Raw genomic sequence first — 18984 nt, forward strand, 5'->3', positions numbered from 1 at the left:
TCAATCGCTAATCAATAACACGAATTGAGCGGATGAGTTTCTTCATGCTCAAATGGTGCTGGACATGTGACACTGGCCACAAGAACAGCTCAGTTATGTATGCCACTGGATATTTGGAACGCTGCTCCAGTCTATCCTAGTTCTTGTTAAATGTCTAAGATCTAGTTGGAAATCTTAGACCGTCTCAATTAATCGATTAACTGTTAATAATGACATCCATAGTTGACATCTTTCAGTATCATGCAGTTAATGTTAGCTTTTTTGTCACCTGTCATCCTCTGTACATGTCTTTCTCTGTCAATATCAGTCAGGACCTTTGTCGCTGTTTGTGGTTTTGTTTGTTGACATGCTTGGGAGAGTTTTCCTCCGATGACAGTTAGTCTGTCTCTCTGTCTGTCTGCTTGCCTGTAGAAAGCCTGTAGTTATAGCCTATCATTGTTTCGGCTGATGGCTGCTAACAACACAAAATGGAAATTCTTTTTTTCTGTATCTCTTTGTCTTCGTGTTTTTCTGACATTTTCTTCTCAAGCAGTGCCAGTTTATGGTTGGAAGTGGAAGTTTTCGAGAGGAGGGAATTTGATGTAGAGAGGAGGCGGAATGGAGAAATGGAAATAGGATGGGTAAAATGGGTATGGAAAATGGAGCAGGCGGACGGAAAATTAAAGTAGCAAGTTGGTTTACTGTGGTTGATTTGGTGGGAAATGGGCTGGTGGTTACAAGGGGGTGGTTATAGCAAAATGATAGGAGGTGAAATAAATTAGCTTGTAAGATGTTGCTTAGAAAAATAAATAGGACAACAACATCAACAGATTAGAAACATGAAAAGACAAGCAAAAAAATGTAAAAAAAAAAAAAAGAAAGAAAGAAGGTGTTCGATGACCAGATATAAAATGATAAAATGATGATAAACAGTCCTGATCTTTTTAGCAGTACAAGGCAAGGGTGATTATTTTTAGAGGAATTTTGCACCATGACACCATGTATTAGATGCTTGACATTACTCTAAGTTTTTTATATCCTTGCCACTCCTTCACGCCGATGCTTTTCTGGCAGCTTGTCTGTTTATTCTGCCTTGAAGGTCCATTGCTCATCCTATCATTCCCAGTCAAACTCCTCTGGATTAAGAGCAAACGCTGGGTTGCTCACATAGATTTGGCACAACAAAGCAGTTTGTTTATTGCAGATCTAACTGTCATTGTAATCCCACTTTTTAGTCACTACATTACATGCAACATGCCCCAGTGTTGCTCAAAACCCCAGAGGGATAAATAGGAATACCGCAGATGACACAAGAAATGCTCTCACAACCACTGGAGAGGCAAATCTTCTGTGGAAAAATAGCTGTTTGCTTTCATATCAATACTAATCCAGTTTAAATGCAAGTTCTGGAATGTGGAATACGTCGGGTATCGGTGTAAAGAGGCACTAAGTACCGTTCTGTCGCAATCCAAGTGAACTTTTTAATATCATGGTGAGAATATGAGCTCAAATGAGACCAAAAGTAATATGCTGGCACTAACTTTGGCACTTAAAAGTGTCATGTGGAGTTTTATTATTAAAACAGTCTATTATTTTCCTTCCCCATTGGCAAAAGTGATAATTCGTACATTTTAAAATGGTCCTCGCTGTTACAAAAAGCTGCACAAGATGCCTTTATAAATCCCCTCTGGTGAAAATCAAGTTTCTTACCTTCTTGACACATCGTGAACAAAATATGCAGCTAACGCCATGGTTTGGCATTTCTTACATGAGACTGCAGAGTACCATTATCAGTCTCAAAAGATCAGAATCAGACAGTCAAGGTTTCAGATATAACAAACCTCAGAAACTAATCTGGTTACCTCGCAGGGTGGGGCTCTCCATATCATTCTTCAGAACCGGTTTCTCCTCAAACATGGATGTCTGAATGACTAAAATATTACAGCTTGCAATTGTGTAGCACAGGGTAGTTTTACAGTGTTTGAGCAAAGCTGTAGGTGAGCTGGTGTGCTCCAGATGCAGCAAGTATGAGAAGGGTGAGTAGAGAGAAAGGCAGGGATTTCATAGACCTCCACATTTTAAGAGAGGCAACATTGTAGAGTTACATTTAGGTCATTCAGGGCATGAAGCGATTAATTCCAAGGGGAAAAAACTCTAAATATGTAATTTTGACACATGGAGAGGAGTCTTTAAGGGTACAAAATTCAGGGTACAATCAATGCATTGTGGTTGTTTAAGTGACACATCTGGACAACACTAAAGTGCATGTATTCTTGGACTTTTACAATAGTGATGAATAATTTCCAAAACAATACCAGGGATTCCACCAGCTTCTGCTCAATAGCCCATACACATTACATCTGTTTAACATGTGTCCTCATGTTGCAATGTTTGACTGTGTTGTCCTTGTTTAATTAATTTGAAAAAATATTTATATATAGTAAATTCAGAATGGCTTAGAGTCAGCCTATGAGTAATGTCTGGTGCTGGTATGCTATATCTGACAGCGTTAATATGGTAGACATTTCTTAGCCACAGCCAACATCAATCCTTTGTTTTTTTTGGAACGAAACCAGCTTTAGAGAAAAAGACAAATTTAACAGAACAATATTGCTGCAAAATTCTAAACATATCTCTCACTTTAAGCTTCCATTAGCAAAAAAGAAAAGGACAGTTTTATCTTCCCCATCCCTCATTGCTCTTAATACACAATTAACCCCACTGGCTAATGAACGATTTTGCTTAGCACACTCAAGTCAGCAGTCAGAATATTGTCTTCCTTTGCTAATGTGATAGAATATTAGCCTAGAGCTTTTGAAGTGAAAGTGCTTCGTCTCTCTCTAATTGGGTCAACAGAAGCCTAAAAAAGTTTGAGAGAGAGAAAAAAAAGGAAAGATAGAAAGAGGAGGATGACACAGAGGTGTGCCTGAGGCTAAATGGGTACATTTCAACTCGCGACGATGGTTTAAAACCCCACTCCAGCGAACATTAGTGGGGCCGGGATTGGCTTCGGCCCTTCATGAAAATGCTGAAAAAGGTGTGCTATTTTCCAGGCATGTTAATGTGTCAAAAAGATGCATTTGAGCCATTAGTGTTAGATTCAAGTGTTCTGGTGTCGCTAATTCGTGCCACATATCTAAGGAGAAGCAGCGTTACACCATGCTGCATGTCAAACATGTCACTATGGGGAAAAGTATATTTTCTGTGGACTTTAGTTATACAACTGCTCTTTGCCATAAACATGTCTGGGATATTATAAAGATGTGACACCCAAGAGAACAGACCCATTACAGCCTTCTATAAAACCAAACATATCAGCATGGTATTTGCAAATGATCCCAAGCAACTGAGAGCTTGATGTTAGATTGCAAAGAATCGTGTCTAACAGCCCCCTGCAGCAGTATAAACCTTGCTCAGATGGCATGTAGAGTTTGTCGACACACTTCTGTCCCCTGTAATTTATACCGAGTCATCGTGAGAGCTGGGTGCACAGTGAACTATGCGGTCTGAGAAACAGAACAAGCTAGCAGAAATATGTTAACACGAGGAATGACATATTAAACCTCAAGTAGTGCTCCTACTTTAGCATTTTGCTGCTCTGCTCTTTTCATGTGCACCATATGTGACAAGCATAACATTTTCCTTTGTGAAAACCACCCATCCATCCATCCATTCTCTATACACTGCGCTATCCTCACTAGGGTCGTGGGGGGGTGCTGGAGTCTATCCCAGCTGACTCGGCGAAGGCAGGGGACACCCTGGACAGGTCGCCAGTCTGTCACAGGGCTACATATACAGACACACAATCACACTCATATTCACACCTACGGGCAATTTAGAGTTATCAATTAACCTCAGCATATTTTTGGACTGTGGGAGGAAGCCGGAGTGCCCGGAGAAAACCCACGCATGCACAGGGAGAACATGCAAACTCCATGCAGAAAGATCCCAGGCCCACCCCAGGATTTGAACCAGGGATTTTCTTGCTGCAAGGTGAAAGTGCTAACCGCTACTCCACTGTGCAGCCCCTTGCGAAAACCACCCATGCAGAAAATATATACACTCAAGACATACCAGTGCCACACACCTCTCAGATTTTAGATTTTTTTTTTTTATTGGAAAGAAAAGCCGCAGTTACCTTCAGTCTCATTGCAGCTGTTGAATTTGTTTAACAGCATCCACTCCAGCGCGACATATTAGTTATCCCTGCTGCGAGGCCTGCTGTGTGAGCAAGATTACAGTAGCAAAGTGCAGCCTAATGTGTCAGAGAGGCAGTTTAATGTCCTATTATAGATACCAGGGTCTTGACAACCAGTAAAGCATCCAGATGTAATTTGTACCCTCGGCCCTGCCACTGGTTAAATTATGCTTTTACCTTCTTTCTTTTGTGAATCTGTCTCTTGAAATGTTGGCTCCTTTATGTTTTACATATGATAGGCCCACGATAGCGCCGTGTTTATGTCATGTTTGTGGATCTTTTGGGTAATGTTTGTGTTTTTGCGCCTCAGGCTGACAGTTCAGAGAAAAGAGAGTAATTATATATGTATGATTCTGTTGAGGCAGTGATTGCAGTGTGTAGAAAAAGGAGGTTATCTCTTTATTGTTGTCAGTAGTTAAGAGTGTTTTAACACCGTCTTAAGCACTAGTCACCATCAGCATTGCTTTTGCCCTGTAGTCGGGTTCCTTTGAATTATGAGTTGACCCTTTGTCATGTTTAAACTCCAATTGCAAATGATGTTTAACTTTCAGCTGTCGAAAACCATTATGCTGCTGGGAGAAACGTTATTTTTTCAGAGCATTATATAATCAGACGCGCTGAACACTCGAATATATGGCACTGTCCTGGTGGAATACAGGAGGAGCTTCAGTCACTTTCTCACACTGGTTGCTCCTGAGCTGATGCTTGTTCCTTCCTCGTGTGCATTGATAGCATTAGTTAAAACTCCCAGGCCTCCGTCATCACTGCCAAATGCTGCTTGTGTGAAATGATAAAGGTTTTCGCCCGGGGAGAACTGTTTTAGATGCTATTTATGTTTTATTACAATTATAGCAGGGATCACAGAGACTGCCAGCATGTTAACAAACCAGCTGACAGCTAATCCCCCAGGACAGCGAGCGAGTTGTACGGCGACTGATGCCATCTAAGGTTACATGTCCATTCTGATGAGGCAGTCTTCAAAGGCAGATGCATCCAGCTATTGTTTCATCGCTCCCTTTCCATCATTAAGCTAAAGAGAAGATGAAAGTCTAGTTCATGGGATCCTGACAGCCCTGTGGCATTATAACTTAGCCCAATTTAAAAGGGGAACTCAGCAAGTACATAGAATGTAGAAAAGACTGATGGATGGATAGATGTCAGTGTGTATATGCACCTTCATGTGAGTGGTGTCTACAGTACTCCTCTCAGTGTGATGTAATACAACCCTGGAAGAGATGTTTAATGCACAATAAAATGCAAATGCTACTCCTCTTTGAACAGTCACTCATAAAAATTGAGATTTTAACCTCCGACTCAGCAACAGCATACGTGATATGAGAAATATATTCCTCTCAATGGTCCCTTTTAAGAAGGGAGATGATGTCCGCTGGATATTATCCCCCTCGCTGTGTTTAGTGGTAATGAATGGCAGCTAATGAACACCACCTCTGCGGCTGCTTCGCCTTGATGCCCTTTGCTCAGCCAGTTTTTTTTTTTTTTTTTTGCTAGTGGCTATCTGGGAGATGAGAGGAAGGGGATGGGGGACAAAGAGGGAGGGAAACAGAAGGAGAAAAGGACACAGCAGGGGGCTGTCATACCTTGTACCGTGCCCAGCGCTGAGGTGTGAGCCCCTTAGTTTCAGCACAAGCAGATCAAAGCGAGAGGCGTTGCAGAGAGCAGGGGGGCAATCAGCAGCGGGTTAAGATGCTGTGTTGTTCACAGCTGCGTGCGTGGATGTGGGTCCAACCGAGAAGCACAGGTGTTTGATAGACCTTGTCGACCACCTTTTGTTGCTCCTCAGTTTCACGCGTTTGTGTAACTTATGATGAGCTTTTTCATGTTTCATTAACTGTTTTATGTCTCCATCTCACTGTCTTGCAGCCACAGGGATCTAAAGCCAGAGAACCTGTTGCTAGATGAAAAGAACAACATCAGGATAGCAGACTTTGGCATGGCATCACTTCAGGTTGGAGACAGTCTGTTGGAAACCAGCTGTGGGTAAGTACTGTCAAAAATATTATAATGCTTGCAGCATGCAACTCATATTCACTGCAGTTTTAAATTTAGATTTGACTCTAAGGATGTCCTGAGGGTAATAATGGGTCAGAGTTTGGAGGGGAGGTGAAATTAGCAGTATGGTAAAGAGAAAAGGAGACGAGAAGCAACAAAGAATTCTAAGTGGATCTATCTGGCCCTCTGTTAGGTGCAGTGTTTTCAAATCTTCCATTGTCATGCTGCGTTGACGCCGTGAAGAGAGACTTTCGGTGTCTCGCAGAATGTGCTGTCTGGCTATGAGCACTGCCAGGGCCATGGCCACACATTACTGCTCTCCATCTCCTCATATCTCACACTGGGTTTATGATCTAGCAGTCACGACCACGCCAGGCCCATCAATCCCATGACTATAATGAATTTGCTTGCAGCAAAAGTCACTTTCAAAGTGGGACGGCTGCACTCAAAAGAGGGCTAAAGTCCCCATATTGCGGGAGTGTTTTTATTTAACTCTGAAGTGTAGTAATCAGAGTGCAGGGTCATATTTGTCAGTAAAAGGCAACAGAGCTGCTGATGGTTTACTTTTAGGTTGGGGGGTTCATAAACTCAGTGGCAGCATGGTTTAACAGAAACACTGCTGCTCTGCCGCTCTCCAATTTCACTCTTCCATAGAATTCACACTGAAAATGAGATGTCAGTATTTAAGCACAGCCAGCCATAATAGCAATACATCAGCGTAGTTTTTATTTATTGATCTGTTGTTTTGTTTCACCACATAATGAAGTCTTGTTGTCAGACGAGGAAGTGAAATGAGGTAGTTGAGCTTGTGAAACTTGGATCAATCGATGTAGTTCACCAATTACAACATATGCGCATTGTCAGTTTTGTGATTTAAAAGTTATCTTATAGTAGGCACTTAGCAGAGAAGAAGCGGTGCAGTCGCATATGTGTGTCTGGTGGTGGCTGCTTTATAGCTATACAAGTGTATCTGTTCTGTCAGAGAGCAAAGTAACATTTAAATAGTTCTAGAAATGCTTCTAAGAGGTGCTAATATCCTTTAATGTAAACTTTGCTGGTAAAGCAGATGTCTTGGGAAAAATGCTTTTCTTTGTACTTACACATGGCACTTTATGGAGGGTTGGGAAATAGAAAGGTCTTTTGACATCTGTCCCCAGCTCAGATTGATTCTGTCCAGATTAAACCTTCACATCAGCTGTGGGTGAAATTACATGCACTTGCATACACGCAATTCATCAAACATGCACACAGAGCACAGGCGAGGCTTAGTTCATCCCTGACCTCTAAGACCCTTTGTCCTGTGCCTGTTTGGTTGTCTCTCTGTCTGTCTCTCTCTCTCGGAGGCCCTCCCCTTATGTATAATAATACACATGCACGCTCATCCTAGCATGTGCATGCACACACACACATCCAGTTGCAACTGTTGCATAATTTTTTTCAGCAGCAAGCGCAGAGTTAAGCTCTCATGACTCATCGGTAGAGATCAGGCTGAATAAAAGCTGTGCGCATGGATATCTGCAAGTCAGATATGCACAACTGAGTCATCCTGCGGCCGTGATGACCACACTGAAGCGCTTCTGTTTCCTAGAAAGGCCATATGCAATAGCTCTTACTCAGCAGTATCCTGTATCTGTATTTGATTGCATTCTGCTGCCAGTCTGAGTGATTCTGCAGTCCTGGTCCAGGTGCGGTGCATCTGCGTAGTCCCCAAAGTCCATTTGTGAAGTGCTAAGTTACTTGTTGCAGGTGGGAACACAGAGCTGTCTTGCAGAGACTCGGGCATATACATCACAAACATGCAAGCACGCACTGCCTCACTCAGCTAAGCAAAGTTGTTGTTCCACTTTGAGCTCCGTCATCATATCCTGCTCTGCTGGCGTGCATGAAATGTGTTTGCACCATTTGTGTCAGTGCGGATGCCTAATGCGTGTGCCATACAATGTATGTGTAGTTATTGATTATTCATGCTCTTCTGACTGTCCCATCTCTAAGTGTAGATATGACACTTTTTAATTAAACTCATTTATCTGCCCCCCCTTTCACCATGCAGCAGCCTGACACAAATGTATTCCATTTGCTACGGGTAATGGAGCTGAGTGAAGATGAGTCTTGCCCCAGGTAGTGTAGAGCTGGAGCCTCAGAGCACATACATAGATACATGCAGACATATGGACCTGTAGATGAGCAGCGGCATTGACAAGCGCATACAAGTATGGATCAAGGAATGCACATGCAGTCTCACTTTTTCCCTCTGCACAAACCCAGCTGCGAGTTCATCAGCGCTTGCTATTTATTTACTGTAGTTCAGTTGCTCTGACTGATGAAAGGAAATTATCTTGTTTATACTGAGGAGCCTCAAAAATGCAGTTTAGAGGGAGGAATTTTCATCAACATGAGCTATATGCCTGAGTCTCTTCAGTACTGTTGCTTCAATCACTGTTCAAACTTCTTGCTTTTGGCCAATAGACTGTACACTGTGAGGGTGAACTTATAAAAGCTTGTTTGAACTCAGAGTCCAGGTAATACAGGCAATCTGACACTGATAGGCTCTTAAGTTGAAATAAACACAGTTTTTCGCACATCATCTTTGTCTCCCTTTATGCTGTTGGCCAAACACAGCACTCACGGCAGCATCTTATCCCACTACTATTACTGTTACCCTCTGAAAAAAAGCCAAGTTTTCTTCCCTGTCTGTTGCGTTTATTTATGAGATGTTTGGCGACGTTAGGCTTAGAAAGTAAATGAGCTTTAACAAATAGCAAAAAAAGACTGATGTTATGTCAGCCCACGCTCAACTGTTTTTCAAAAGACTGCATTTTTCACTACGGTCAGAGGGAAGTGGCTCTCACCGTTTTCTATTCATCTTTAGTATCCTCGTCTGTAACCTGAAGTTCTGGTGTGAGCAATGAGGAGTTTTTCATAACCGTATAAAATTGTACTTCTGGATCAGCAATCAAATTTAAGAAAATTTGTGGCATTGACCTCCTTTGTATTGAAAGGACATTCAGATGATTTGTTATATTCATTAGAGACTTGTTCAAGTCAATCACTTTGCAGTTATTATTGTGAATACAGCTGTGCCTTTAGCTTCCAGCAGAACACTACTTACTAGTACTAGGAACGCGGTGGAGTTATGTGACGACTGGCGTATGTGAATCCTTCCCTCTGTTAGCAATGTTACTGAAAAACGGATTTGGATGACCTTTTCATGGAAGGTCAGAGATGACACAAAGACCAAGTCATTGGATTTTGGCAGTGATGCGGCTTATAGTTTGGATCCACGGATTTGTTAAGGATTTCCCATTGCGAGATAGCGGCCAGCAAGCGGGGAACGAATATTCGGATCTCAAAATAAATATTCAGATACCACTGTCACGACCAAATATTCGGATATTCGGGTCCAGCCCTACCAAAAATAAAAGCACCTAACATTTTAAAAAAAGCCTTCAAAATGAAAGCACGGAGGGAGCGGTTATTTTAACAGTAGCAAAACAAAGCCTTGCAAGAAGTGATGAACTGATCAACAGAAAACATTATATAGTGCCATGATTTCTGATAATCAGTAATAATAATAATAATAATAGTAATAAATGCTGCATTTCTACAAAAATATGCTACATTTCTGACAATGCTATATGGGGGAATCAGCAACCTTGGACGAGTACTGCGCTCTCCAAGCGCTTTCCCTGTTTGTATTGAGGTAGTGGAAAACATGGCATCATATCTAAATAAAAATTGTTGAAAATAAGTAAAGAAGGACTTTCTCACTGTTGAATCTTAGCTAGACTGAAGGTTTCTCAGGGACATTTATGTGGCACTTTAAATCTTGCATCAGTTGTATCCAAAACAACAGACCAACACTGACAAGACTATCTGGAAATCAGGGAGGCTCGGTATCTGCAGAGACCTATGTTCAGCCTTGCTGAACGTGATCCCCTCTCGCTGAGCTTTCCTGTCTTTCTTCAGGCAAGAACCTAAGGAAGAACACAGAAAAACTTTGCTTGTGAGACAGCAAAGCAACTTCGTCACAGAAATAAAATCAGAACGCAAGACCCCAATCAGCAGGAGTACAGTCAGAACAAGGCTACCGAGTTGTGATCTTGATACTACTTGTCAAAGTCGGAACAAGGTCAAATATTCAGGCTAAGACTTAGCAGCATTTCACAGTGGATGATGGACAAAAATGTCAGATTTAGTGATGAATCCCAGTGTCAGATTAACGGCAGTAGCATTGCTGCAATGATTCTATCCCACAGTGAAACATGGTGGCGGAGATGTTTAAGACTGACGGGGTTTCTCAGCCTGACCTCCACCCTTTTGAACATTTTTGGAGGCACTGGAACACAGGAAAAGCCAAACATTTCCAACTTTACAAAAATCTCTTTGGAATATTGTCGGATCGTGCTGGGATTACATGGTTTTGCAGAAACGTAGGGAACTCCATGCTGTCATAGTGAAATTGGTGTAAGATTAAAAAAGGAGAGGTCTACAAATTCTAAGCATTTCTGAAATTCATGTACATCTTTCAGAGATTCAACTTTTATCTACTGAATGCAAAATGAGCGTCTCGGTAATTTAAAAGTTTTCTAATCATGAACTGAAAATTTCAGAGGCTGTTACATTTGTGGAAAAATAAATAAAGGGTTAGTAGGGTTAGGGTTAGAGTTGCCATTACTGGATATTCGTTTCAAACATTGACCTTGGCTCCGAAAGTGAGAGATTAAAGTGTTTTTGAAATTAGGAAAAAGATTAAAAGCTTAAATGTTTCCATGTTTTCCAAAAGATGATGATTGTTTTTAATAGAAGAAATAGATTGATGTTTCAATATAGAAGAGAGAGGAGATCTGCTGAAGGTGTTCTGGCTCAGGTATTATATCTAGCGTTCTAATAACGACAAATTAGAATTCAGTTCAAACAGACGGTCGAGTTGCTCGTATTCCATTCTGTACGTTGACCAGCCTAAAGCCTTTGCAAATATTGAGTTTATATTCATGCTGATTCCAGCTGTGGCTTGTGTGTCGTGGTGCTCATGAAGCATAATTAGTGCAAAGCTCAGGCTTGTGTTTTATTTATTTTTTATTGTTTTAATTCCCTTCTCATTTACATAATGCACTATGACACTTGCAATCAGGAAGGACGTATTTGCATAGACTAGCATTTGAACTTCCCCTGTTGGCATGGCGGCAGTGTCTGTTATCGGCCTGTATTTTGACAGTTCCAGGAAGCTGAGCTGTCAGAGGCTGCTATTCATGAGTGCACAAGACAACGGCTGAACTAATGGATCCCGTGTTTACAAACTAGATAGTCCCTCATTAGACCCAGACATCCTAATATTAGATTGAGTGGGAGAAAGAGGTGAAAGACAAATCTCACCGGAATGAGAGATTTGCAGACGCAGGTAATTTTGCCTCGAACAGGTTGTTTAATCTAGTTGATTATAGATTGATGTTAAGCTTTTATTAACAACCTTTTTATTTCAGGATAATGAACTTGGAAGTATGGGAATGTCAAAGTACAAGGGGAAATTTATGTGTAGAATAACAAGTCACTCCTCTGCTGCACTCAACCATAGCACACTGGCTTATGGAGCAGTCTCTGCCAGCTAGCTCCATAAATCTTCATATGATATTGATGTGTCAATCTAGTCATTGGCTTTACTGTCAGTCCATCCAGAGGCTGTAAAGATTAGTGGGTCTGTTCGCCGTCTGCTGTGAGAGGATGCCCTTGACTGAGCAAGCAGGAGGACATCCAAACACCTGAGGATGTCTAAACTCCGGAGGCTCATCTTGATCTATGTTCACTGGAGACATTTACTGTCTGCTTAAATTGTTCTTTTGAGATTTTCAGAGAGTGCTTTATGCCTGTTAAATGTTTGCTGTGTCACGATTGTATAACTGAGTTCGCTCGCTGTGAATGCATAACACTTTTGATTTGATTTTCTTTCTCTCTCCCGAACAGATCTCCACATTACGCATGTCCAGAGGTCATCAGGGTAAGAACGTTTTTCAATGACTCACAACATTCTTTCTGCTGTGCTAGCTGATTTTTAATAATGCTCCACGTTATTTCGAACCAGTCACTTACATTCTGTCCAATCCGGCCTAACAAACTGTCTAATCGCCCTCAGGGAGAGAAGTATGACGGGAGGAAAGCAGACGTCTGGAGCTGTGGGGTCATTCTTTTTGCTCTCTTGGTGGTGAGTGTCAGCTTGTTTCTTTCCTCACTGATGGCAGCTGGACTGACATTGAGTTTAAAATTCTCTGGAGGAATTTGGCATAATACAGTTTTTACCATGAAGTGTGGCTTTCCCCCCTTTCACATCCGACAGCGTGTTTCGCCTTTTGTATGAGCCATAATGGACACAAAAATAGAAAGTAAGTGAACCTTGAAAAAGTACAGTCATGACTTAACAAGCTGGCTATTGAATCAAGGTTGACCGTAATGGAAGGAGAAGATACCGTGAGCCTGAAGTGACCAAGGAGCCTCAGATGGAAAGCTCAGGTGCCAGGGAGTTAAATTCAAAATCCTCACATTTAGGCGGAATAAAAATGTTGCAGAGATACCCTCAAGCTGATAGTCTTGCGCAACAGAAGATCAGAGAATAGAAGCATCTTTTTATTCATTATCCCGTACGAACACACAACGCTGTATCCATAATCAGGCCTATTCTCCAGCTACATTATGTCTGTGGTTCCCCAGCCGTGCAGCCCCGAAGCTTTGTTTCATCAACAGCTGTACTGTAGTTCCTACAAACTCCTGCTTCATGAATAATTCATACAGTCAAACTGAAAGAAGAGAGCCCAAAATAAATACCAATGCTGACAGGGCAGCTTTTGGCCAGAGGCCCCGTGTATTTGTCTTTGTTTTCGCCTTTTCCTCGCTCACTTCGTCTGTCTTGTACGTCTGCATGTAGTTGTTTTAAGGTCAGCCTTCTTTGTACTCTTGCGTTGCATAAACCTGATGTTGTTTGTCATTATCTGCATCATGACCACACTTCTCTCGCTCCAAACAAAAGTTTTTCCGCCGCCGCTGTTTGACTGCAGATGAGTACTGTCTTTCTCCTTTTTTTCCCCTCGTCCTGCTGTCTGGCTGTGAGATTACCATTTGTCTGATTGTGGGAGACATGCACACTCCCCAGCAGTTAGGCTGTGCTCAGATCATCCGTTACACAAGTCTACCCTCTTTTTTTCTCCCCTCTACTTCTTCATTTTTCAGCCTTCCTTCCTTTCTTTCTGTCTCTCTCTCTCTCTCTCACCCTTTTTCGTCTTTCTCTCCCCCCACCATCTTCTCTTCTGGAGGAGATTGCCATTCATCAAACAGCCACATCTGTGAGATGTCAGCACTCTCTGATAAATGACTCTGATGAGAGAATGCTAAGTGAACGAGGTAAATGAGAAATCTGGGTAATTATTAGAAAACCCCGTTTGCAGCACACCGCTGTTTATTATTTATTTTGCATCGCCGTTGAGGGCACAACGCTCTAATTGGAAACTGAACAAGTTGAGAAAGCAAGCCCATTCTTTAAGTCGTGGAGGATTAAGACTCAAAATGTGGTTTTGTTTCTTCTGGCGAACCTTGTTAGTCGTTTATAGTCTTCTTTTTTCTATTTTCTGCTCTTGATCAGGTGAAGGCCTTTCTTCTGTTGCTATTGTATCAAACTGCTTCTTTTCTGCTTGTTTTGTTTGATCCTGCATCTGCCATCTAGCAGTCCAGACTCAGTAAAACCCTTTTCTGACTCCCTGCCTCTATGTTCCTCCAGGGTGCCCTGCCGTTTGATGACGACAACCTAAGGAATCTTCTGGAGAAGGTGAAGTTGGGTGTGTTTCACATGCCGCACTTTATCCCTCCGGACTGTCAGAACCTACTCCGGGGCATGATTGAAGTGGACGCCTCGAAAAGACTAACGGTCAGTTTAGTGAAGAGACTGAACGATTACGCAAAAGAAATGCTCATGTTCATTTACTTCTGTGTGCAATTTTTCAAGGCCTAGATTCAAACCCTCATGCTACAGCCAACGGGTTACAGTTGTACAGTACCAGTTTGGGAATGACTCTTCACTGTTTCACTGTGACATTTTAATACTTTTCTGAGTTTAATGTATCAAAGTCTTGTGAAAAACCATCCTGACTGAAGGGTTGCTACATATCGATGCTCTTGATCTTAGCAGGAATGTCACACCCACATGTGTCTGACAAGAAATATATAAGTATCTTGAAGTTTGGTAGCACAAGCAGTATGCATAATATATTAAAATGCACTCTTGGGCGCCCAGATAGCTCAACTGGTTGAATGTGTGACCCATGAACAGGCGCTGTAGTCCCCGATGCAGTGGCGTGGGGTCGATTCCAGCTAACCAGCCCTTTGCTGCAGGTCTTCCCCTCATTTTTCTCCCTACTTTTCTGTCTGTGTCTCTACTACCCTGTCCAATAAAGCCAACAGAGGCCCAAAAAATAACTTTAAAAAGAAAAATACAGTCTTTGTACTTCATTCGCATTTTCAAGCTGAGTTGTTCAGAAAGACCTGATGTGTAGCACTTTGCAAATTTTTAAATTAGTCTCAAAAAGTACATTTTCAGACATCAAACAGTACCAGCAGGGGGACATCAGATCAGTCCCATATCCATTCTGCAACCTGAGCTCAGACGTACAGCCAGATTCATAAAGAACTACCTTTAATGAGAAGATGCCCCACAGAGCCCTGATCTCAGTGTCATTGAGTCACAGTCGGATTAGATGAAGAGACAGGAACAATGCGACAGAACTGTGGAAAGTTGTCCAAGATGCTCGGAAAATCCAACCTCCGTACCAAGTAAAGAGGACTTTAATTTTAAATCCTCAGTTTACTATTGGTGCTGAAAAGCTAAACAGTACATTGCATCAGCATTTAATATTTCCTGTCTTTAACCAGCAGTGGTTATTAATTGTGTTGTAGAAGCAGCAAATCATATTTAGATGTTACTTGAGAAGGCGTTCCTGGGAATAAACGGACACATCAGGTCAGTGTTAAGATGATTGTTTTTCAGATTCACAGCAAACTTATACTCCCAGAAGAGAGCATGACGGCAAAGATACACACTCCAACTAAAATGTCTAATATCAGCTTGGCACTGTCAGGGCAGCCTTTGTCTGTTTGGTTGTTTCTGCGTGTTTTCTTTCCCCCTTCATTGTGTCCCCAATGTGTACGCCTCAGCCCCGAACCTGTTTCAGTTCTTCTTCAAGTACATCGTGTGAATTCAGGAGAGGGCTGCTGTCTGTGTACTCTCCCTCTGCACTGTTCAGTGGACTCCTCACAATGCAAGTCACTTTTCTACACAGCAGCTGATCACCTTGGCAAGGTGGCTGCAGGAGAACAGAGAGATGTGAAGGGTAGAGAGCCGGGATAAGAGAGAAAGAATGGACAAAAGGAAATGTAAATGTTAAAAAGTAGCCAGATAGTTCAGAAAGTACATACTTTACACAGAGACGGCGGTGCCCTTTGTTGTTGTCCCGCATTTCACATTCAGAAAATGTACAACAGAAGCAGACAAGTTAGTGTATTTGGACACACATACAAAATAAAACCCATCTTTTCACACATGCACTGCATGCACACAGGTATCTCTATTTTAATGCACTTGCCTGTAAGCAAATGTGGTGATGCTACTCTTGGTGACTGCTGCTGCTCCATTTCTATGTGCTTTAGTTTATCTTTCACATGTCAGATTAACTTAAAGTAACAGAAATGTGAAGGACAAGTAAAAAAGAAGGTTTAGAAAGATGCTCATTTGCAGGTGAGGAATCACAGATAAGCAGCAGTGTTGCTACATAAATGGAAAGATCACTCCTTTTTATTATGCTGTATGCACACTATATGCTTTATTTTCCTGTTCCCTCTGCGTGATGGGTACAGGTCACCCTGAGATCCCCTAGATATGTCCACCAGCCTCCAGCAATGTCCTCAACAAAGGGTTATGCACAGACCGAGCTGCTGGGAGAGAATATGCTACCTGTCTGCTCCCCTCTCTCACACAAGGAGTCCAAACAGAGCTCTGGGGATGTGTAGTAACCTCGCAGAATGTCAAACAGCCTTGTTAGATTGAGCGTTCCTGGAGTTTAGTGGTCAGAGATGAGACAGGTGCACCCAAGGGTGGGAATGACATCATAAGAGAACATGAAACTCTTTTGCTCGGGATTATTTTTCATAATAATGTTGACAATAGCTTGTTGAATCAAATCGATTGGGTAATCAGACCATAACTACTGGCTGCATTTCAGTCTGTCTGTTGTCATCTTCTGTTAATTAGATTTTGCTAGGACATGCACGCAAGTAAACACGCACAAAGCCGAGCCCCCCTCAGAGTCTGAGTGGGAGGGCACGTACCCGGGCTTAAGGGGCTTAGCCCAATGAAAGCTTTTCTCTTCATTTCCTGCCTGTGTAGTCAGGGCCCCGGAGGCAACTGGGCCAGCCACCTCAACAAAATCATCTCATCTTCACTAGTCAAAGGAACAGAGACACCCTGAAAAGATCTGTCTCCTCGTGATACCTGGCTAATGAAGAGGATTGGCAAGCTTATTATATTAAAGAGCAGTTCATCACAGATAGATAAGACCCTCGTGGGGATGAAGTAGATGAAGTACCAAGGCTGCTGGAAGGGAAATAAAGGAAGTTGGTGTGTATTTGTTCTGTATCTCCCTAAGTGCCAAATAATATTTACCTCAGCAGGAAATTAGACACTAAAAACTTTTAACAAATGCACTGAAAACACTTGCTGACACCAATATGACCTTTATACACACTAGCAGGTTTGAAAGCATTGTTGACTTTGAAAAGTTGCCAAATTTACACCATCTATCAGAGACAAACTATAAAAGTAGAAAGAATCTTTAGATGTTTAACTTTCAGACAGTCCTGATACTTCTTCTTACTGAATTTCCCCTGGGGGATTAATAAAGTATTTCTATTCTGTTATCTGTAGCATTCCGTTCCATTGGGAAACTCAACCAAATCCAAGTGTAAATCATGATGTTGCATTATAATCCCTTTATTCCAAATGTCTCATTTAAAAATTCACTAAAAATAAATGGCTTTCTTTAATTAGATTATGTAAAAACAAAAAAAATTCTACGGTCCATAGAATAACTGAGAAGTCATAAGTGAGTCAGCTGAGACCAATAGTCACATGAAAAAATTCAGGGGGTATTCAGCTGAACTGCAGGATGTTTTTACAGAGAGCAGATGCGGACAAGTATGGAAGCAATAAAGATACAAGTAGTAAAATATTGATAGTGTTGAGCCACAACTTTTTTCCCAGTGTGGATAACACCTGAGAGCCCTTCAAAAAATGTTGTACATTTTGATTACAATTTATGTATGTATATATATATATATATATATATATAAATACAAGATCAGAATGTGATTCATGGCATTGTAACTGCGTAGAGGACATTTTTGAGTTCCCACTACTTCTTATCATGGGTGCACTGTTTCAATAGAGGTGCAAGACACATATTGCAGTAAAAATTAATCCTACAGTGAGAAATAAATGTGAGAGGAGTGAAAAAAAATCCAGTCTTTGTATGTATTGTCTCTCAGAGCAGCAACTGCAGAAACAGTGAAAGGTTGAAAGCTTAAAGGCTGCAGCCAATAAGTTATATATGTGGCGTTAGGTTTGATGTTGTGTTTTTGATTTTCATGAACCCATATGAAACTTAACATTGTTGCATTTTATGATTGCACAATGAGTTGGCAGGAATAGAGCCAAAAAAACAAAACAAAACAAAAAACACAGAAAAGTACTTGTTTTGTCTTCAGCTTTTTTGTTCTTTCTTGAAATTTTGCTTGCTATTTTCCCCATGTTATACATTTTTATGTCAAAAGTGTTTCCCTGTAGTGTCAGAAGTCATAATAATTTTTTAAACAGAATTTTGACTTAATATGTGATTACTGTGTTTAGGCTTTGAGGGCAGAATAGGTCCTTGTTCCATTCATCCTGACGCCTCTTCCTGCTCTAAACTATATGACTGAGACACTTGCAGACCTGCACCTGTATAAATGCAAATGTATGAGAATTAATTTATGCAGCACCCAAATAAAAGCTTGCCAAGCTGTGCACTCATACAGACCCAGCCGCAGCAGTTTTATAGCAGCGTTCCCTCTGCCTGAAAGCTGCTGGAATTGGTTGTGACACATTTAGAGACTGATTGATGTGATTCTGCATTTCAAACCACATCACTTTCAAGCCTGTGTGTGATACCGGTCTCTTGCCTCCAGGCCTTCAATAAAAGTCAGAGAGAGTAGGTCACCCACTGGCCTGTATCTGACAGGCAGGGTGTCTCTGTCAATACCATGACCTCTGCAAAAACAGACAGGAGTCACCTATAGTCAGTAATCACACTCTACCCCGGCTCTGTGATTGGGCTAATATCACATGAAGGCATTCATTAGTGCAGAAGCACAGAGGTAGATCCTCTGGGATGTGTGGAGACGTCAAGACATTGATGGAGACACATACACAAGAACTATGCCTCTGAGTAAGTGACAATAATTAGAGCTGCTATGTGTACCTCATGTGGTTCCACAACAACAGCACGAGCAAATTAAAAAGTCCCTACAGTGACATTGATCCTATTTTTTTTTTCCTTCTGTGGGCATCTGAAACACAGTAGAGTCATTCTCAGACATCTTCCTTTGTTGCCCTTTTGCTCACTTTCTGTCTCTTTCGGTTTTCCCTTTTTTGGCAAAAAACCCCATGTTGACAGTGTCGGTGACAAAGTAGCTGCATTAAAAGCGTGATGACAAGAGCAGCGTTAAGGAAG

The 18984-nt window shown here is 41.6% G+C and overlaps 1 protein-coding gene across 3 annotated transcripts in view; it reads left to right on the forward strand.

Moving 5' to 3' along the window:
* Window positions 1-18984, forward strand: part of brsk2a (BR serine/threonine kinase 2a) — a 192165-nt gene that overhangs the window by 138457 nt on the left and 34724 nt on the right. For all 3 annotated transcript variants that reach the window (XM_051951625.1, XM_022189945.2, XM_051951626.1), the window contains exons 5-8: window positions 6059-6175; window positions 12146-12179; window positions 12315-12383; window positions 13947-14093. In XM_051951625.1, coding sequence (XP_051807585.1) covers window positions 6059-6175; window positions 12146-12179; window positions 12315-12383; window positions 13947-14093 — 367 coding nt within the window. The remainder of the gene's footprint in view (window positions 1-6058; window positions 6176-12145; window positions 12180-12314; window positions 12384-13946; window positions 14094-18984) is intronic.

The sequence above is a fragment of the Acanthochromis polyacanthus genome, chromosome 8 (genome assembly GCF_021347895.1).
Source record: "Acanthochromis polyacanthus isolate Apoly-LR-REF ecotype Palm Island chromosome 8, KAUST_Apoly_ChrSc, whole genome shotgun sequence".
Taxonomy (NCBI): domain Eukaryota; kingdom Metazoa; phylum Chordata; class Actinopteri; family Pomacentridae; genus Acanthochromis; species Acanthochromis polyacanthus.